The sequence below is a fragment of the Entelurus aequoreus genome, linkage group LG07 (assembly GCF_033978785.1).
Source record: "Entelurus aequoreus isolate RoL-2023_Sb linkage group LG07, RoL_Eaeq_v1.1, whole genome shotgun sequence".
Classification (NCBI taxonomy): domain Eukaryota; kingdom Metazoa; phylum Chordata; class Actinopteri; order Syngnathiformes; family Syngnathidae; genus Entelurus; species Entelurus aequoreus.
Window position 1 is genome coordinate 59,397,228 of NC_084737.1, and position 22,703 is coordinate 59,419,930.

Below are 22,703 nucleotides of genomic sequence, written 5' to 3' on the forward strand. Positions count from 1 at the left end.
GCGCGCCCCGTCTCGCTGCTCGCTTGCCGTCCACGCCTCCTCGCCGCCATCTTGGAGCGGGCTCCGGTGTGCCCTGCCTCGCTGTCGGACTATTGGCCCCGCCTCTCTACACATACATACATTAGTACAGTTGAATTTAGCCATCTGGCATGCTTTCATCGAGTCTTAGCACTTATCCCCGAACATAACCTGTTAGGGAGCTGATTGGCGGTACGGCATAAATTCTGCAGCTTCAAAATGTTGCATTTCCGGAGTTAATCCTCAAACCTATTCTGAATAAGAAACAGTGATGAAGGTGAAGAATTGATGCATTTGGAGTTTTTATGTATTTGTTTTTAAACTTGAATGTATATGCTCTATTGTTGATACAGTATATAATAAAATAATATTATATATATATATATATATATATATATATATATATATATATATATATATATATATATATATATATATATATATATATATATATATATATATATATAAACATATTTATTATAAAAGGGTGGAGTACCATCTCCGGGTTGGGGGGAGATCTTGCCCCAAGTGGAGGAGTTCAAGTACCTCTGAGTCTTGTTCATGAGTGAAGGAAAAGAGTGGATCGTGAGATTGACAGGCGGATCGGTGCAGCGTCTGCAGTAATGAGGACACTGTATCGAGTCGCGAAGAAGAAAAATGGATGTGACGTCATATGCAACCCTCCTATTGATAAAAACTGGATCACTTCCTATTAAAAATAAAAACAGCTCACTTCCTGTTAAACATGAACGTTCAACAGGAACTGAGCTGACTTTTAGCAATTGCTGATTTCAAATAGTTTATATGGATGGATGGATAATTGAATGAGCTTTTCTCCTTCCTACTCCTTTTTTGGCCTACCGTGTTGAAACAAAGGAGAATCATATTTGTTACTTGTTGTGGAGTGTTTCATTTTAAAAATTAGAAATTGAGTTAGACGTACTTCTGGTTGCACTCTTGATATATACAGTACAACATATGTAAACTATTTTATATATATATATATATATATATATATATATATATATATATATATATATATATATATATATATATATATATATATATATATATATATATATATATAATATAATATAAATGATATATAATATAAATTATATTACAGAAAACACAACATACAACAATACAAAGGATTGCTAAGCAAGTATATCTGTAATTGGAATCATCTAATTCCACTGGCCAACACTGATGAACAATAAAGAATCATTAAAATTCAGAAAAACTTCATCAATTATTAGTTTCATCAGCTGTATAAACATGTTAGATATTGAATGCTCAAAGCATTTGGGTTAAGTGAAGCTACATTCACAAAAAATAAATGTCTTATCATGTATTCCTGCATTCATCAATTCCTCCATTCAGTTGTTACAGTGTTTTTACATTTTATTATTATAATTATTAGTATTATTATCATTATTATTATTACTCATTATAGGTGGGTTGCAAACACGCGACCTAGAGGCACATCCGGGCATTTCTTGGTTTCAGGCGATGCTCTAAGCCCCTTTGGGGTACTGTTTATTTACCTGAATCCGTGCAGATTTAGGCTTATTTTGAAAGGTTTAGAGGCAAATGCAAAAGCGATCATGAAAAATATTTAAAATGGGATAGGGTGGAATTTTACAGTCTCAAGAAAAATATTTTTTATATCAAGATTCAGTAAATGCTGTTGTGCCTACGAGAGTTTATATGGATGGATGTATAATTAATTAAATGAGCTTTTCTTCTTTCCACTCCTTTTTTGGCCTACTGCGTTGAAACGAAGAAGAATGATATTTGTTATTTGTTGTGGAGTGTTTAATTTTGAAATTCGAAATAGAGTTAGGCGTACTTCCGGTTGCACTCTTTCCGAGTGACGGCGCCATGAAGGACACGCTGGGGAAACTACGTCTCCCGCTGGGATAGGGAAGTAATTGAATGAGCTTTTCTCATTCCTACTCCTTTTTTGGCCTACTGCGTTGAAACGAAGGAGAATCATATGTGCTACTTGTTGTGTTTCATTTTGAAAATTCGAACTAGAGTTAGACGTACTTCCGGTTGCAGTCGTGCTGAGTGACGTCACAAGAGCTTGGAACAAGTTGCCTTTCAAATGGTTTTGCTGCTGAACATATAAACAAAACGAGTTCGCGCTTTTTTGGTTGTACTTGCTATTTATATTAACTATTTTACGCTTCAACAAATACAAACTTCGTCGTTGCTCATCGACGTTTACGATGATGATGCAATGTTTTTAACTTGACACTTTGTGATGAGATCGTCAAGAATAATTTAGGATGACCGCGGTGAATTTGTCATTCGCTGCATGTGGTTTTCTGGGCATCTACCACCTGGGAGCTGTGGAAGCCTTCCTCCGCCATGGCGACAAGCTGCTGGCCTCCCTCAGAACCTGTGCAGGGACCTCATCTGGGGCTCTGGTAGCTGCTGTTATGCTCACAGCTCCTGACAAAGTCAAGGTATATACTTTTCTGTTATTCTCTTAAATTATTCTCCTCGTTCAAAAGCCCACTTATCAGGGCCGTTTCTTGCTCTGTGGGGGCCCTGAGCATTATACTGTTTGTGTGTCAATTTATGATGAAGAACCCTAAAGCTAAAGTGGTCAAAAAGACGCCACAATCTATTACAATTAATGAGCAAAACAGGCTACATTTAAATGAAACATCTTAAAGGGGAACTGCATTGTTTTTGGAATTGCGTCCATCATTCGTAATCCTTATTTGAGACAAGCACACGTGTTTTTAGTTCTTAATGCATTGATTTTGCCCCAAGTGGAGGAGTTCAAGTACATCGGAGTCTTCACAAGTGAGGGAAGAGTGGATTGTGAGATCGACAGGTGGATCGGTGAGGCGTCTTCAGTAATGCGTACGCTGTATCGATCCATTGTGGTGAAGAAGGAGCTGAGCCGGAAGGCAAAGCTCTCAATTTACCGGTCGACCTACGTTCCCATCCTCACCTATGGTCATGAGCTTTAGGTTATGACAGAGAGGACAAGATCACGGGTACAAGCGTACAAGCGGCCGAAATGAGTTTCCTCCGCCGGGTGGCGGGGCTCTCCCTTAGGGTGATAAGCTCTGTCATCCGGGGGGAGCTCAAAGTAAAACCGCTGCTCCTCCACATCGAGAGGAGCCAGATAAGGTGGTTCGGTCATCTGGTCAGGATGCCACCCGAACGCCTCCCTAGGGAGGTGTCTCGGGTACGTCCGACCGGTAGGAGGCCACGTAGAAGACCCAGGACACGTTGGGAAGACTATGTCTCCCGGTTGGCCTGGGAATGCCTCGGGATCCCCCGGGAGGGAGCTGGATGAAGTGGCTGGGGAGAGGGAAGTCTGGGCGTTCCTGCTGAGGCTGCTGCCCCCGCGACCCGAACTCGGATAAGCGGAAGAAGATGGATGCATGAATGCATTTTAACTCATAAATAAATGCTAGTGAAAGTGAGCTATCAACGGAGCTAATAACATTTTTGCTCTATTGCTACTATAACGTTCTTTAAAAAAAACTCCATCATTGTTTGATTTACACTGTATAAGTATGTATGTTATCTAGTGACATTGGTGTGGCTCGGTTGGTAGAGCGACCGTGCCAGCAACATGAGGGTTCGAGGTTTGATGCCCGCTTCTGCCATCTTAGTCACTGCCGCTGTGTCCTTGAGCAAGACACTTTACCCACCTGCTCCCAGTGCCACACACACTGGTTGGTTGTAGTTTAAAGATGAAGATAAAGGGTTTCAGTATGTAAAGCGCTTTGAGTAATAGGAAAGCACTATATAAATACAATTTGCAATTCCCTTAACATGCACATTCATAATAACATGCAATATTTAAGCATTTGGGTCATTTTAAGCATGCGGCGGCGTATTAATGTGTTTTCTACAACAACAACACGACTAATCATGGCAGACTTCATAAGAGACAACAAAGGAAAAATTGGTGATCCAGAATCTTAGATTTTTTTGGAGCCTGAAATTGGAGGATGAGCTGCAAGTTTTAGAAGCTGTGTGCTAGACGGATCCAGTTTTAGTGAAATACTAAACATCATACAGCGGTTTTGCCAAGTGCTGAATAGGGCTCGGCGTATACCGGTAATATAGTTAATACCGGTATATTTTAGAAAGAGATATATATTTGAGACAATACGGCCATACCAATTTCTTTTGTTGAGCCTTTGTTACGGTCGTTTGCTCCTCTATGCACCTGACGGCCGCAGCACATGCCTTTTTTTGGCTCAACCCCTGCCCTTGCGTGTTTACGTAGGCATCGCATCGACGCAACACAACAAACTTTTTAAAAGACAGACTTCTCGACTTCCAAGTGACCAATAGCTAAATGCATTGACTATTGGTGAGCGACTACAGCTTTATTACCACATACACCAATTTGCTTGAGAACCTATATCTCTCCTTGTAGTGACTTTATCACTAATCTCATCTGCGACTTAGCACAGCAGCTAGCGATAGCGCCTCTATGCTGCTCGGTGTGTCAAATAATAATAATATTTATAATACATTTAATTCATAAGCGCCTTTAAAAAAAACAAAGGACACTTTACAATATACAAATACAATAATTAAAAGATAATGATAAAAACCACAAAAAGTAAAATCAACATCCATCCATTTTCTACCGCTTATTCCCTTTGGGGTCGCGGGGGGCGCTGGAGCCTATCTCAGCTACAATCGGGCGGAAGGGTACACCCTGGACAAGTCGCCACCTCATCGCAGGGCCAACACAGATGACAGACAACATTCACACTCACATTCACACACTAGGGCCAATTTAGTGTTGCCAATCAACATGTACAGATAAAATAATTAAAAGATAATGGAAAACAAACAACAGATAAAATCAACATGTAACAAACAAATAAAGGACAGTGTAGTGTAGAAGTGGGAATCTTTGGGCATCTCACAATTCAATTACCATTCAGGAGCTACGATTCGATTAAAAATCCATTATTGATGAATCTTTAGCCTGAGCCTGCTTAGTGGCCTTGTGGTTAAAGTGTCCGCCGTGAGATCGGTAGGTCGTGAGTTCAAACCGAGTCATACCAAAGACTATAAAAATGGGACCCATTACCTCCCTGCTTGGCACTAAGCATCAAGGGTTGGAATTGGGGGTTAAACCACCAAAATGATTCCCGAGCGTGGCCACCGCTGCTGCTCACTGCTTCCCTCACCTTCCAGGGGATGGGTCAAATGTAGAGGGTAATTTCACCACACCTCGTGTGTGTGTGTGTGTGTGTGTGTGTGTGTGTGTGTGTGTGTGTGTGTGTGTGTGTGTGTGTGTGTGTGTGTGTGTGTGTGTGTGTGTGTGTGTGTGTGTGTGTGTGTGTGTGTGTGTGTGACTATAAGTGGAACTTTAACTTTAATTTATGAATTAATATATTAATTAATGCAGTTTTACATTTTTAATTTCACTAAATAAGGGTTTATCACTTGCAACTTTTAAAAACACTGCATTTATAGTAAAACAAACAGTTAGATAATTCCCATTACATTTATTAAATTAATGGAAGTGTGCAAAACTGCAACATAAGTGCCCTAAAATAAAGGAGCTGGTTGGATCTCTTGGTGAGATGGCTCGCTGCAGTCAGCCAAATTTTAGAACTGTCTGCATTACATTATTTACAATAAATGTTGACTATTGACATTTACTAATCGATTTTATAAATGTCCATGTCCGAATTGCGATGCATCTAAAAATGTATTATTTCCCTCTAGTGTAGAGGCAGTTACAGCGAGTAAGCAATTTTAAACAGGTGGGTTTTGAGTCTTGATTTGAAAGTATGAAGTGAGTCAATATTGCGGATGTCAGATAAGAGAGAATTCCAGAGTTTGGGAGCAGAGTGACCGAAAGCTCTGCTCCCCATGGTGATGAGGTGGGATGATGGCACAGCAAGGTGGATGGAAGTGGAGTATTTGAGTAAGCGTGTTGGCTTAATGATGTGGAGGAGGTCAGACAAATAATGAGGGGTGAAGTTGTGGATGTCCTTGAAGGTATATAGAGGATTTTGTAGTTAATTATTTGCCTGATCAGGAGCCAGTGAAGATTTTGCAGGTTGGGTGTGATGTGATGTAATGAGGGGGTTTGGTTATGATCCGGGCAGCAGAGTTATGGACCAGTTGGATCTTGTGTAATTTTTTCATTAAAAAAATAGTATTATGGAGTTGCAGGTGTCAGTTGAGTACAAGTGGGGGTGTAGGCAGTCCTGAGTTTAGAAAATGTTGTAAAATAATGACAATAGCGCCTCAGTGTGACCATTGTTGGAAGTGATTAGGCTGGAGTAATAAAGTCATTTAGTTTGGGTGATGAAGTCCTTGTAAAATAGATTATGGTTTTCATGCATTTCCTTTGGATGGTGAGACCAGTGTTTTTATGGAGTCGCTCAAGCTGGCAATATTTTTGCTTTAGCTTTCGGGAACTTGGGGGGATACCAGGTAGCAGTGTTGGTGAAAAAGATAGATTGGGATTTTACTGGTGCAATTACGTTTGAAATACTGCTTAGTTCTTTATTGTAATGTGTAGCGACCTCATTTGCCAATTTTGCCAAAAATATGCATGTTAGCTTCATTGGAGAATGCAAATTGTCCATAGATATGATTGTGAGTGTGAATGATTGTCTGTATGTGCCCTGCGATTGGCCCTGCTAATTTGAGTTAGCTTGTCTAAGAGCTAGTCTATTGTATGTTAGCATTAAGCTAGCGGCATTAGAGCGCAACCTTCGCCGTGCATAATTGTATTGCTTTTTTCAGTTTATTCCAAATTATATTATTAATCTAACGTGAGTCCTACACGTATGTGCACTTCATGTGTATATATAATGTACTTGCCTTAGTGTGGTTAGTTTTAGAGTGACTTCATTGTGAAGAATCCCAACAAAACACCTAAAGTAATTTTTTTTCAAATCTAATTCAAAGGACTGTTTACATATTTGGCAAACTAAATTGCAACATTCATGGAGAGCAGAATAAATTGTAGCCTGTTATCTTTTGCAATAAGCAAAAATGTTAACTGCATTGAACAAAGAGAGCACAGTTTACCAAGTCAAATTCCTTGTGTTAAAGCAGATTTTAATTCTGATTCTGATGATAAAAGAACAACATTTTAATATTAATATTATTAATGGTATTATTAATAAATAATAACACTAATATTTGTTTTTAAATATACATAAAACATTTGTTTAGCATTTTCAAAGAAAATATATGCATCATTGCAAATCAAAATGATCATGTCATATATATAGGGCTGCAACAACTAATCGATTTAATCGAGTAAAATCGATTATAAAAATAGTTGCCGATTAATTTAGTCATCGATTCGTTGGATCTATGCTATGCACATGCGCAAAGGCTATTTATTTATTTATTTTTTTAATTTAAAAATTTTTTTTATTTAATTTTAAATTTTTATTTTTTTAATAAACCTTTATTTATAAACTGCAACATTTACAAACAGCTGAGAAACTATCAAAATAAGTATGGTGCCAGTATACTGTTTTTTTCCAATAAAATACTGGATAGGATAGAAATGTAGTTTGTCTCTTTTATCCGATTATTAATCGATTAATCGAAGCAATAATCGACAGATTAATCGATTATCAAATTAATCGTTAGTTGCAGCCCTAGTCATATATATGATCAGGGTTTCCTCTACATGTAAACAATCGTGGTGCAACGCCATGGCAAGATACATTTTGCCACACCTGCAAAATATGTTATTTTAATTTTTTTACATGAACTCAATTTTTTAATATGAGAACAAATTTAAGTGATATATCATATGAATGGCTATACCGTATAAAGTCTATTAAATATGCACTATTGCCTATAATACGTTTGAAAAACATCTCAAATATAATAAAAATGTTCCTCATTGCTTTATTTTCAAAAAGAAAACATACATCTAAATCGCCTGTCAGAAGTATGTCAGCTGACCGTGCACCTAAATGGAGTTGACACCCGGCTAATGTGAGGAGAGAAAGTCGAAGAGAAGGGTATTTTAAGATAATTAATGCATTTCTTGTTCAAGCCTATGTAAACTACCCTCATTCTTTTGACATTACTAACGACAATAACTTCTAACTGTACGCCGTGTGCGAATATGTCTCCTCTGGGTGGGTACGAGGCAGCCATGATTGGCAATTACTAAAACCAATCAAATCTAGTATTTCCTCTGGCTTGTGAAAAATGCTTTATGACATTTAACTTCTAATTGTGACAAATAAAGAAATATATGTTAAATATGTTTTCTTAAACCACTACTTGTAACATATGCTAGCCGTTGGTGGTCTTAGATTTTTTTTTTGGTTTAAAAGTGTAATCTTGAGCTAGTGATGTACATCACTTTTAAGGTAAATGTAACTGTACATTAATCCCGACTCTACACTGAAATACAAGATTATTTTTTAAGATTATTGCCTCAAAAGTCAAAAGCTCTATTGCCCAGACGTTCAAGCCAAGAAGTCTTCACACTACAACCTGTTAAATTCAAAAGTAAAATTGTGAGTATATATATTAGGGGTGCAACAATTAACACAATTCATGGTTCGGCTCAGTTCAGTTCAATATTTTAGTATCACGGTTTGATTTTTGTCGATACAAAAAAAAGAGAAATTTCCATGCCTAGTTTATTACAAATATCAACATTTGTGTCAACTGAAAAGTACAGTTTTTAAATTAAATTTAATGTATCTGGGGAAGCTATACCTGCCCTGTTTTCTGCAGTGTATACTTAACACCATATGCAACAAAAACAGCACTTTGTAAAAATAAAAAAAAAATGTAATAAATGCATCCGATAAATCACCCATCTTCTGTGGTGCATATGGATATACTGTAGGTGTGTGAAGGAATCTTGTAACGGGGCTCAAGTGTCCGCAGCAAACCCAACATTTTCCACAAAAGAAAAGGGTCGCATATCGACCACAATAAAAGTAGCAATTCGCCCGATCGATTTCTTTTGCCCTCTTTGAATAATGTGCTAATGGCTCTCTAAATGCCCAGGTTAAAGTTTGTAGCCTGTGTGTTGTCGCTCTTTGTTTTTGTTTGGTTCCACCTATTTCGCATCGGGCTGATGTCGGCGTAAATGTGTTGTCATGTTTGTTGTATTTCCACTGTTGTAGTTTATTGGTGTTTGACACTTGCGACATACCGTTGTATTTTTGTCCACGACATACTTTCCATCAGGGTCATATTTAACACGAAAACCAAAGTAGTTCCACACACCAGATTTGAATGTTGGTGGAGGATCTTCGATTTCAGGTATACTGTATTTTTCGGAGTATAATGTCGCTCCGGAGTATAAGTCGCACCGGCCGAAAATGCATAATAAAGAAGGAAAAAAACATATAAGTCGCACTGGAGTATAAGTCGCATTGTTTGGGGAAATTTATTTGATAAAACCCAACACCAAGAATAGACATTTGAAAGGCAATTTAAATTAAATAATAATAATAATAATAATGGATTAGATTTTATATCGCGCTTTTCTATTGTTAGATACTCAAAGCGCTCACAGAGAATTCATTCACACCTGGTGGTGGTAAGCTACATTTGTAGCCACAGCTGCCCTAGGGTAGACTGACGGAAGCGAGGCTGCCAGTTTGCGCCTACGGCCCCTCCGACCACCACCTATCATTCATTCATCATTCATTCACCAGTGTGAGCGGCACCGGGGGCAAGGGTGAAGTGTCCTGCCCAAGGACACAACGGCAGCAATTTGGATGTCAAGAGGCGGGGAGCGAACCTGCAACCCTCAGGTTTCTGGCACGGCCGCTCTACCCACTACGCCATACCGCCCCGGTATAAAATAAAGAATAGTGAACAACAGGCTGAATAAGTGTACGTTATATGACGCATAAATAACCAACTGAGAACGTCCCTGGTATGTTAACGTAACATATTATGGTAAGAGTCATTCAAATAACTATAACATATAGTACATGCTATACGTTAACCAAACTATCGGTCACTCCTAATCAATAAATCCGATGAAATCTTATACGTCTAGTCTCTTACGTGAATGAGCTAAATAATATTATTTGATATTTTACCGTAATGTGTTAATTTCACACATAAGTCGCTCCTGAATATAAGTCGCACCCCCCGCCAAACTATGGAAAAAACTGCGATTTATAGTCCGAAAAATACGGTACTTGAGGCATTAGCCATGTTGCAACGAGCTAGCTTCGCATGTAGCTTCTGTCCCATCAGCTTGTTTTGGTCTGTATATATGTATGTATGTATGTATGTATATTAGGGGTGTAACGGTACACAAACATTTCGGTTCGGTACGTACCTCGTTTTAGAGGTCACGGTTCGGTTCATTTTCGGTACAGTAAGAAAACAACAAAATTAACATTTTTTGGTTATCTATTTACCAAATTTGCAAAATCTTCCACCAAAAATATTTTTCTTACTGGAATATTTGATGTGAAGTAATCTGAACCTTGGATAGGTCAATAATTCACAATAACATTGATTTTGATTCAATATTATGTTTTGAGCAATGACAGTTTGAAAGAAAAAAAAACAGCTTTGTTTTATTAGTCAACATTGCAACTTTTTCTAAATTACATAAACCTTTAAGCTTTTTTATTTCACTTTTGTTATGTTTTTGTTTATTTTAATAGTATTTTTAGAATGTGCCGTGGGCCTTTTAAAACATTAGCTGTGGGCCGCAAATGGCCTCCGGGGCACACTTTTGACATCCCTGCTATAGATAATAAAAAATGTAATCTAATAAATCTATTGATAAAAGCAGAGCCTGGCGATGCATGTGCGTTTATCATAACTCTCTCGCTCTCTCTGTCTCTGCCCCTCCCTCACGAATGCTGCTGTGCCCACAATTTGTTTTGTTTTTAACCCCTTCTTAACCCTGAACGTACATTGTTATACACGCAACCATAACTCAAATTGAGTTGAGGCTAGCACGCTAGCAGCAACCGGGCTAGGATAGACTGACCATACGTCCTCTTTTTACCGGACATGTCCTATTTTGCGGGGCTGTCCGGGTGGGGTTTCTTAAATGCCTCAAATGTCCGGCATTTTGAGTATTGTTTACACAACGTGCAGTACGCTACTTAATATGTCCGTGTGGAAACTCGTTCGGTACACCTCCGCACCGAACCGAAACCCCCGTACCGAAACGGTTCAATATAAATACAAGTACTGTTACACCCCTAATATAAATATATATATATACAAACCCTGTTCCCATATGAGTTGGGAAATTGTGTTAGATGTAATAATAAACGGAATACAATGATTTGCAAATCATTTTCAACCCATATTCAGTTGAATATGCTACAAAGACAACATATTTGATGTTCAAACTGATAAACTTTTTTTTTGTTTGCAAATAATCATTAACTTTAGAATTTGATGCCAGCAACACGTGACAAAGAAGTTGGGAAAGGTGGCAATAAATACTGATAAAGTTGAGGAATGCTCATCAAACACTTATTTGGAACATCACACAGGTGAACAGGCAAATTGGGAACAGGTGGGTGCCATGATTGGGTATAAAAGTAGATTCCATGAAATGCTCAGTCATTCACAAACAAGGATGGGGCGAGGGTCACCACTTTGTCAACAAATGCGTGAGCAAATTGTTGAACAATTTAAGAAAAACCTTTCTCAACCAGCTATTGAAAGGAATTTAGGGATTTCACCATCTACGCTCCCTCAGGCTGTACTGCATCAATAAGCGACATCAGTGTGTAAAGGATATCACCACATGGGCTCAGGAACACTTCAGAAACCCACTGTCAGTAACTACAGTTGGTCGCTACATCTGTAAGTGCAAGTTAAAACTCTCCTATGCAAGGCGGAAACCGTTTATCAACAACACCCAGAAACGCCGTCGGCTTCGCTGGGCCTGAGCTCATCTAAGATGGACTGATATAAAGTGGAAAAGTGTTCTGTAGTCTGACGAGTCCACATTTCAAATTGTTTTTGGAAACTGTGGACGTCGTGTCCTCCGGACCAAAGAGGAAAAGAACCATCCGGATTGTTATAGGCGCAAAGTTGAAAAGCCAGCATCTGTGATGATATGAAGGGACGGCGTGGCGAAGTTGGTAGAGTGGCTGTGCCAGCAATCGTAGTGTTGCTGGTTACTGGGGTTCAATTCCCACCTTCTACCTTCCTAGTCACGTCCGTTGTGTCCTTGGGCAAGACACTTCACCCTTTGCCTCTGATGGCTGCTGGTTAGCGCCTTGCATGTCAGCTCCCGCCATCAGTGTGTGAATGTGTGTGTGAATGGGTAAATGTGGAAATACTGTCAAAGCGCTTTGAGTACCTTGAAGGTAGAAAAGCGCTATACAAGTATAACCCATGTATCATTATATGGCGGTGTATTAGTGCCCAAGACATGGGCAACTTACACATCTGGGAAGGCGCCATTAATGCTGAAAGGTACATACAGGTTTTGGAGGAACATATGTTGCCATCCAAGCAACGTTACCATGGATGCCCCTGCTTATTTCAGCAAGACAATGCCAAGCCACGTGTTACATCAATGTGGCTTCATAGTAAAAGAGTGCAGGTACTAGACTGGCCTGCCTGTAGTCCAGACCTGTCTCCCATTGAAAATGTGTGGCGCATTATGAAGCCTAAAATAGCACAACGGAGACCCCGGACTGTTGAACAACTTAAGCTGTACATCAAGCAAGAATGGGAAAGAATTCCACCTTAGAAGCTTAAAAAATGTGTCTCCTCAGTTCCCAAACGTTTACTGAGTGTTGTTAAAAGGAAAGGCCATGTAACACAGTGGTGAACATGCCCTTTCCCAACTACTTTGGCACGTGTTGCAGCCATGAAATTCTAAGTTAATTATTATTTGCAAAAAAAAATAAAGTTAATGAGTTTGAACATCAAATATATTGTCTTTGTAGTGCATTCAATTGAATATGGGTTGGAAAGGATTTGCAAATCATTGTATTCCGTTTATATTTACATCTAACACAATTTCCCAACTCATATGGAAACAGGGTTTGTATATACATATATGTACATATATATGTACATATATGGGTGTGTGTGTATGTACGTACGTTCGTACATGTACTGTATATATATATATATATATATATATATATATATATATATATATATATATATGTAGCAGCATTTTTTTAATCTTAATATTTCACAGTTATTTATTCACAAACATTTCTAATAGTGCCTGTTATTTTATATTGTCTTACCTTGTGATTTTTTTCTTTCAGCACTGCAAAGACTTTACGTATAAATTAGCTACTAATGTGAGACAACAGAGATTTGGGGCAGTCACCCCTGGATACAATGTCTTGCTCAAGCTGCGGTAACCACACATCAGATGTTGTCTTACAACAACTGGAGCAGAGAGACTTAAAAGTGTTGGACTAAAAATGTCTGCCTCTTTGCAGGGAAGGGATTGAAGAGATGCTTCCTGCTGATGCCCACATTCTGGCATCTGATCGCCTCCATGTCTCATTGACGCATTTCAAAAGCGGGAAGAACCACATTGTGTCCGAGTTTAAGTCCAGAGAAGACCTCATCAAGGTGCGTATATACACACACACACTAACACACTGTACAAATCAATCATGTACTTTTACAACATTGTGACAAATGTTTACCCTTCCTGGGTGGTGGGGGTGAGACTGCTGACGTCAGATGTGTAAGTGGGACAGTATTGACAGTTAAAGGCCTACTGAAATCAAATTTTCTTATTTAAACGGGGATAGCAGGTCCTTTCTATGTGTCATACTTGATCATTTCGCGATATTGCCATATTTTTGCTGAAAGGATTTAGTAGAGAACATCGACGATAAAGTTCGCAACTTTTGGTCGCTGATAAAAAAGCCTTGCCTGTACCGGAAGTGGCGTGACGTCACAGGTTGTGGAGCTCCTCACATCTGCACATTGTTTACAATCATGGCCACCAGCAGCAGTGAGAGCGATTCGGACCGAGAAAGCAACGATTACCCCATTAATTTGAGCGAGGATGAAAGATTTGTGGATGAGGAAAGTGAGAGTGAAGGATTAGAGGGCAGTGGAAGCGATTCAGATAGGGAAGATGCTGTGAGAGGCGGGTGGGACCTGATATTCAGCTGGGAATGACTAAAACAGTAAATAAACACAAGACATATATACTCTATTAGCCACAACACAACCAGGCTTATATTTAATATGCCACAAATTAATCCGCATAACAAACACCTCCCCCCTCCCGTCCATATAACCCACCAATACAAATCAAACACCCGCACAGCACACTCAATCCCACAGCCCAAAGTACCGTTCACCTCCGTAAAGTTCATACAGCACATATATTTCCCCAAAGTTACGTACGTGACATGCACATAGCGGCACGCACGTACGGGCAAGCGATCAAATGTTTGGAAGCTGTACTCACGGTAGCGCGTCTGCTATCCAACTCAAAGTCCTCCTGGTTGTGTTGCTGTAGCCAGCCGCTAATACACCGATCCCACCTACAGCTTTCTTCTTTGCTGTCTTCATTGTTCATTAAACAAATTGCAAAAGATTCACCAACACAGATGTCCAGAATACTGTGGAATTTCGCGATGAAAACAGACGACTTAATAACTGGCCACAATGGTGTCCCAATATGTCCGCACAATCCGTGACGTCACGCACAAACGTCATCATACCGAGACGTTTTCAGCAGAATATTTTGCGGGAAATTTAAAATTGCACTTTACTAATCTAACCCGGCCGTATTGGCATGTGTTACAATGTTAAGATTTCATCATTGATATATAAACTATCAGACTGCGTGGTCGGTAGTAGTGGGTTTCAGTAGGCCTTTAATGTTACATCAGATGTGAGAGATGACATCAGATGTGTAAGCGGGACAGTTGAGAGTTGCTAAGAATTAATCGTTCATAGAAGATTTCATTGGAACTGCTGGGGGTAATTTTTGACCCCACTTGTGAAAGAGTGAGTGGTGATACAAACACTGCAATTCCTTAATATTAATGAAAAAATAAATCAAAATGTACATGACCTTATGTCAAACATGTTTGAGAAATACTTGGAATATGAAATTACTATACCTCTTTGATTTCAAAGGTTTTGAAGAATAATAACCCAGTTATTGCAAAAACGCATTGATTTTAATTAGGGTCATTTTTGACCCCATTCGTGGAAGAGTGTAGTAGGTTGGGCATCAAAGGGTTTTAATCGTTTTTACTTGTTTATAATAATCAAAATCAAATTTAGATGAATTGTCCAGCCCTAGATAGGGTTATAGTATCAATACTTATGCAAATGAATATTGTATCGTTTGAGTATTAATACATTAAGTATTGATTCTCTTTACAAAATTAGCACATACTCCTTCGCCAAGACCACTACACGCAGCCCTCTGTTATTTGAAAGTTTCTTTCTTAATTTCGTGACTATAATCTACTTCTAAGTACTGTCCTTTAAACTCACTTTGTTTTGACCCATGGTTGGAAAAACAAAGTTATGTTTTGCCCGATCATACAGGGTTCACTGTGACATTCTCTGTGCTAATGAGTTGTTGGGAGGCTTGTGACGCAAATTTTTGCTCGTACTAATTAATCGGCAGAAAGCTCATAGCCCAAAAAACTTGTGAGCTTTGGCTCTTGTGAGTGAAAATGGGCATATTTCAGACATAGTTTCAAGTAGTAATACATCGTAATTGAATAATTTATAAACTGTGACTACTTTGATTAAACATTTGAATCATTTGATTTTTTTATAATTTACAAATCCAGAACAATAGATGTTATTTTGTAATCAGGGTCATCTTATAATCGTGTTAGTACAGTACTTCACACATCCATCCATTTTCTACCACTTGTCCCTTTCGGGGTCACGGGGGGTGCTGGAGCCTATCTCAGCTGCATTCGAGCGGAAGGCGGGGTACACCCTGGACAAGTCGCCACCTTATTGCAGGGCCAACACAGATAGACAGAAAACATTTACACTCACATTCACACACTAGGGCCCATTTAGTGTTGCCAATCAACCTATCCCCAGGTGCATGTGTTTGGAGGTGGGAGGAAGCCGGAGTACCCGGAGGGAACCCACGCAGTCACGGGGAGAACATGTAAACTCCATGTAAACTCCACACAGAAAGATCCCGAGCCCGGTATTGAACTCAGGACCTTCGTATTGTGAGGCACATGCACTAAACCCTGTTCCGCCGTGCTGCACTGTACTTCACTTAATCAATACAAATTAATTTATAATGATAATAGTACCAATTAGTTTTATTTAAATAATGCTTTTTAAAGATACTCAGACAATTTGCAACAAAATGTAATAAGAACAAATAAACAATACAAGTGTATATTGAAAAAAGGAAGTGAGAATACAAAATGAAAATTGAGTTGTCCAGTATTAAAAATTGTTTTAGGGGAGTTTTTAGCAGTTATTTGAAGGTTGTAGACGTTTCTACACATTACACAAAATCACCTAGGTTCAATAAACAGTCACAGTAAAAAAAGACTGATTTTGAATATCAGAATAAGATTGTATGAGATTTTAGTTTAAATTACAGACTCAAGACTGTAAACGTTGTAATTACATTTTGTTGCAGTTCAAGGCTAAACTCCTTCAAGCTCATCCCTTTTTATTAATGTGGCTGTGAATCATTGATCTTCATTATTTGAGTTTGTTACTCCCTTAAGGCTCTCCTGGCTAGCAGTTTTGTGCCAATCTATGCTGGATTCCAACCGGTGGACTTCCGAGGACAGGTACTAACTACTGTAGCTCTTCATTGCAAAACCATGTGATATGTTTGCATTTATGTTTTTTATTATGTTTGTCAGTAGAAGTGGATTGATGGCGGGTTCACCGACAGCCTTCCAATTCTGCCTGTGGGTCGAACCATCACTGTGTCCCCGTTCGCTGGGCAGCAGAACGTGTGTCCTTTGCATAAGGGCAGTGAGTTTAAGACTCAACTTAGTTTGGCCAATATGAACATAAATGTGGGTACTTCAGAGTGTCTCTAAAGTCTGAAAAAATTAGCAGAAATACACATATTATCCAATTGTTATAAAAATAATAATACAAAAGATATTTGGTCTTTGTACAAGTTCCACATTTTGTGAGTCCCACCAAAATAATAATGTAACAGTAGAGTTATAAATGGTAAATGGGTTATACTTGTATAGCACTTTTCTACCTCCAAGGTACTCAAAGCGCTTTGACACTATTTCCACATTCACCCATTCACACACACATTCACACACTGATGGCGGGAGCTGCCATGCAAGGCCCTAACCACGACCCATCAGGAGCAAGTGTGAAGTGTCTTGCTCAAGGACACAACAGACGTGACGAAGTTGGTAGAAGGTGGGGATCGAACCAGAAACCCTCAGGTTGCTGGCACGGCCACTCTCCCAAATCCGCCACGTGACACATGACAAATATTCTTCTACCTACATTTTATTCAGAAAGTATTCACAGCGCTTCTCCACTGTTTCCAAATGTTATGTTGCTGCCTTATTTTAAAATGGAATTAATTCAGTTTTGACCTCAAATTTGTACAGACAATAACCCCATTATGACGATATAAAACTTTTTTTTAATTGCAAATTTATTAAAAACAAATAATTACATGTAACTTAGTTTTCAAAACCTTTGCTCAGTACTTTGTTGATGCACCTTTGGCAACAGTTACAGCTTCAAGTATTTTTTAATACGATCGTACAAGCTTGGCACAACTCTATTTGGGCAGTTTCGCCCATTCCTCTTTGCCGATTACGCTTTGCAGCACTTCTCAAGCTCCATCATTTTTAATTTTCCTGAGGGAACTCTCCTGAAGGAATCAATAAAGTACTATCTATCAGGTTGGATGGGAAGCGTTGGTTTTTATCTCGGATGTCTTTGCTGCATTCATCTTAGTCTAGTCAAAGAGGTGACTGGACTAAGCCGGATAAGGTTATCCAGGGTAAATCACACCTAACCTTATCCGTGTCCACACACAACAATGCCACCGTTTAAGACCCCCGCGCCTCTCTGTCCGCCAGCGCAACGCAACCTAGTATGCATGCGCGGAAAATGCGCACGTTAGCCATCTCCAGTGTTGCTTTGTGTGCAAGTTCTTAAATGTAACTTATCTGAACAATATCCAGTGTTTTGGTATTTCAAATAACTGGAATCTAGTGTGCTGTGGGGCCCTATTGTAGTGAATCACACCTGAGACATAAATTAATCAAATCTTTATTAGACACGTAAAGAATGTGATAAAGAACATTTAACATTAATCAATCTAGGGATCCAGATAACTGATCAGGACACTCCTCACTCTTTTGCCTTCACCTTCATTGTCCATTCCTTTTTGGTGACTTTATATACTCTGGACCAAGACGTTGAGTCGGCGACATAAATGGCGGACAATAACTGATACAGTCTGCTTTGCCAGTCCGAATGCATTCGCCGTTTTCCTCGACGGCCAGGTAATACAAAGCACACGCTATCTTTTTTATCACATCCACGGGAGCTCGCATTCTCGTTGACTCCTTCGACAAATGGACAAAGTTTTTCGCTAAGTAGCATCGCAGCTGACCCGGCCGGACATTGGAAAGTTCTCTTGCCGTCTGAGAAGTGTTGTATCCCAAATAGCTGCGATCGCTTTCTCTTAAGGTATTCATGTGTGATTTCCACAAGTCTGTACATGTAGAAGAAGGAGAAACACGGGCATGTCTGGATGACTCGCCTTCATATTTCCAATATTTACCTCCGAGCTACAAAACCGCTTATTACGAAGCTGGCTGTGGCGTGATCTTTTTGACGTCACTTCCTGTGTGGGCGAGGTCTTTCTGGCCTCACTTCCTCTCCGAACTGACTTTGTAAATGATCAATGAGTCCATACAAAGCTAAGTGCCGGAGATTCAAGAATTACACGGCTGACTTACCCGTGTAAAAATTTGTCCGAGGAGGGGGACCTTAAACGCTGGGTTTAGTGTGGCTAAAAACAGAGCTTAGGCTAAATAATTATTTGTTTAAGGGTTTAAACAACTTAGTGTAGACATGGGCTAAGATGCTGTGTTCCATTTTCATGCAAATGATGCGGCCATATATTGTTCATCCCCTGCTGTGGCGCAAACTTTTGAGCTCCTGCAGTCTGCTTTTGATGTTGTTCAGTACAACCCAACTTATGTATACTGTTAATTTAAATGTAAATTTACAGGGGAACTAAGTTTTTGGGGGAATTTTGCCTATCATTCACAATTATTATGAGAGACATGACGATAGATGTAATTTCATTTTTTTAGCGTATTAAATAAATGTAATCAAAAATTTGCTTATAATGGAGCCTATGGGAGTCGCACAATTCCGCTTATAAAGCCCTGAAAAACAACCAAACATCTCTATTGAGGTTTTATTAACATGATGTGTATTTAATGTTATAACTGGCACATTTATCATAAAATTTAATATTTATGTGTTTTGATGATGGGAACGGCGTGGCAAAGTTGGTAGAGTTGCCGTGCCAGCAATCGGAGGGTTGCTGGTTACTGGGGTTCAATCCCAACCTTCTACCATCCTAGTCACGTCCGTTGTGTCCTTGGGCAAGACACTTCACCCTTGCTCCTGATGGGTGCTGGTAGCGCCTTGCATGGCAGCTCCCTCCATCAGTGTGTGAATGTGTGTGTGAATGGGTGAATGTGGAAATACTGTCAAAGGGCTTTGAGTACCTTGAAGGTAGAAAAGCGCTGTACAAGTATAACCCATTTATCATTTATCATTTATCATGATGTTAAGCATTTGTGGCGCAATGATTTCAAAAAAGCTTTTCAGCGCCTGCTTTTTTTTTTCTTCATCACTAATTATTACTCACTGCAGACTTCATGAGAACCAACAAATATAATAAAACATCACTTACTGTGCAACTCATAATCCTCACAAAGAAAAGGGGTTGGGGGCGGAGGGGGGACCAAGCGTCTTCTTGTGTCGTCCTCGCCAGTTTCGGGTCCTAAATAGCTGTCAACTTGTCGGAATACCTACTCAAACGTTTTCTGTCCAGGTGAGATGCATGATATATGATCTAGAATAAAGGTACAGGGAGCAAGCAGCAGACCACGCGATGATGTAAACATAGGGACAAACGGAAGTGATCACAGCGCTGCTATAAATAGTTCACCTGTGTTAGCTCTTATAATAACATTACTAATACTTGGTAATATTCAAATCACAAAATGTAAATAGAGTATTGTTGGTGGTTTTTGAATGGTTATTTATTAGATTTTATTGGCGAAAGAGTGAAGCTCCAAATGGCTGCGCTGTAGGCTGACTTTTATTTACATTTTACAAGTTAGAATGCATTAAAAAGAATCCATCCGTCATGTTTTTCATAATGATTCTGAACGATAGGCGAAATTTTAAAAAAAAGTGCAGTTCCCCTTTAATTTGTCAGTGAAACAGGTAGAGTAACTTCAATATTGCTCCGCTGCCAATTACAACATAACATATGATAAAAGCACAATTAAAATGGTGCTAAAATACACTCCAATTTATAATATTCAATGTGTATTAGTTTGGATGAAGTTTGCTCTGTGGACAATAATACTAAAATTGGCCTTTTCTGTCTGGTTTCCCCCAGTTATCAGTGGAAAACATCAAACGTCTGAACCAGGCTTTGTTCCCGCCAACAACCTGCCGCATGCAGTCCCTCTGTCAGGAAGGTTTTGATGATGCCATGAGGTTCCTCAATCGGGAGGGTTGGATAAGCTCGAGGATTTAATGAAATAGGTTTTCACATTCAATAACTGTGGAGGTTCTAGACCAGGGATTGGCAACTCGCAGCTCCTTGATCTGGCTCCCTTCAAAATATTTTTTGAAACTCCGGATTGAGCAAAAAATGCATTTTTGAAAAGAGTTCTTTAAATTCTGACCCTTTTAGCACATGATTGTGTCCTGACTGGGGGGCAGGAGGATTGTGTGAGTGCAAGAAAAAAGAAGCAAAATCTTGGAAGCACACAGTGTAATTCTACATGGACCTTTGCCTGTAAAATAAATAAAACATGCTTAAATGTTATGACGGTGCTGTGTGATATTTTTCTGTACCTAATGGGCAATATTTTTCCCTATGTCATGATCCCACATGACCGTTTGAAATATGTTTGTTGGATGATAAAGGTTGTTAAACCCTGTTCTACATCCAATGGTTTTCAGGGGATGGGAGACCCTGATATTTATCAGGACTGAGGCCGAGAATAAAGCAGTAATCCGTGAAACAGTGTAGTGGATTGTCCGAAGCTTAAGCAGGCAACAAAAGTAGTTTAGTACAACAAATGTATTTACCCATTATCAGAAGTGCAGGTTGAATTGAGTTGGCCGTGCAGACAAACCACAAGTTACTCCGGAGCAAACAAGACACACACAAGCCAAAATCACCCCCGAGTTCCGGTCTTCTGCCATTTTTTATATGTCTGTTGTGCGTCATCGTTCCTTATCGAGTGCGTCAATGTCTTGTTTTGCTTTTCCTGTATGTTCCATAACAACTCGAATCCTTTAGACAGTCAACACATTCTGTAGACAGGTTGGCACGACTTAATATTCACTTTTGTCCCACAACTGGTCCATTCAATGGCACAAAAATACAAGAGTATTGAAAATGAGCGGACATTCTTAAAAGACAAGAAATATAGGTCAAAAGGTCAGAAATTCTACTACATACCCGCCTTCCAGGGTCTTAAGACCCTGGACCAAAACAATTTCTGATATAGACCACTAACTTAAATCTCTACCGCAGATAGAGGCAAAAACCTCAATGTTTTTATACGAGGCAAAAATTCCGTCTATGACCCTCCTTCAGAGCGATCGCTGTTACCAGCCTGCAGTAAAACCATCTCACAGAACACAATTAGTGGCCTACCCTTTGATTTAGTAAGGGAATAACAAATACTTTGATCATGAACATCATTGAACATAAATAGATGAATGTATATAGACTTATGACTAAGACATTTGCAAAAATATTTTTCCCGGCATTTGCAATGGATGTAGTTACCAATATTGTTAATTACCAATTAATTTTGAACACACAACTGAATTTCGTATGAGTCCATGTTCGATTAGTGCTCGTATAGATGACTCGGTGGTGCCTCAGGCTGGTGGCCTGCCGACACCTCGTTGGGCTTTTGGCTGCCTTGGTGAAGAAAGAGATCCACTCAAACAGTCTGTCTCTGTCTCTTCTTGGGGTGTGGTTCAGTCCATTGGGCAGACTGTTCAGTGGCATGTGCGTGCTGGCCGAAATTGGGGAAAACTCAGGTAGAGTTGGAGCTGTGGGGGCTTTGGGGAAGGTTGGGGCAGAGTATGGGGCGTGGGGCTTTGGTCCAGGCCCTCGGCTTGCTTCAGGGCCTCCTCCCACAGCTGCTGGTGTCCCGACGGACACATATTGGCTGGCAACCTTAGTCGTTCTCGTCATCGCTGGCAAGGTGTTGTCTCTCCTCTCGGTTCCTTCCAGTCAGGTATCGGGTGTTGGTCCTGGATCGGCTTTGACCGTGCCCCTCTTAGCGAGTGCAAGGGAATCTGGAGTGGCTGCTTTCATCCTCAAATCTGCACAGAGGAACTGGGACACAAATTCTACATTTTGCAAACTTACCATTTTGGTCTCATGGTCTTTCCACCTTCCTAGGAAGCTGCTGGTCCTGAGAAGTGCTGATCTTGTGACTGAAGAAGATTAA

The 22,703-nt window shown here is 39.6% G+C and overlaps 1 protein-coding gene across 4 annotated transcripts; it reads left to right on the top strand.

Annotated features, from left to right (window-relative positions):
- Positions 1–1,855: 1,855 nt before the first annotated feature.
- Positions 1,856–21,046, top strand: pnpla4 (patatin-like phospholipase domain containing 4). Of its 4 annotated transcripts, none has more exons than XM_062054094.1 (6): positions 1,856–2,492; positions 13,260–13,354; positions 13,440–13,575; positions 16,698–16,763; positions 16,842–16,953; positions 20,618–21,046. In XM_062054094.1, the coding sequence occupies exons 1-6, from the start codon at positions 2,313–2,315 to the stop codon at positions 20,704–20,706; spliced, it is 678 nt and encodes a 225-aa protein (XP_061910078.1). In that variant the 5' UTR covers positions 1,856–2,312; the 3' UTR covers positions 20,707–21,046. The 4 variants fall into 4 exon arrangements, with proteins under 4 accessions (XP_061910078.1, XP_061910079.1, XP_061910080.1 ...); XM_062054093.1 differs by having other exon boundaries at positions 1,857–2,492; positions 16,842–16,997; XM_062054095.1 differs by lacking the exon at positions 16,842–16,953.
- Positions 21,047–22,703: the final 1,657 nt, after the last annotated feature.

Excerpts from the sequence above, each read along its gene's own strand:
- pnpla4 (XM_062054093.1), top strand. The coding sequence starts at position 2,313 with ATGACCGCGGTGAATTTGTCATTCGCTGCATGTGGTTTTCTGGGCATC. Across the intron at positions 2,493-13,259 it reads CAGCTCCTGACAAAGTCAAG|CACTGCAAAGACTTTACGTA; the intron begins GTATATACTTTT and ends TTTTTCTTTCAG. Across the intron at positions 13,355-13,439 it reads AATGTCTTGCTCAAGCTGCG|GGAAGGGATTGAAGAGATGC; the intron begins GTAACCACACAT and ends GCCTCTTTGCAG.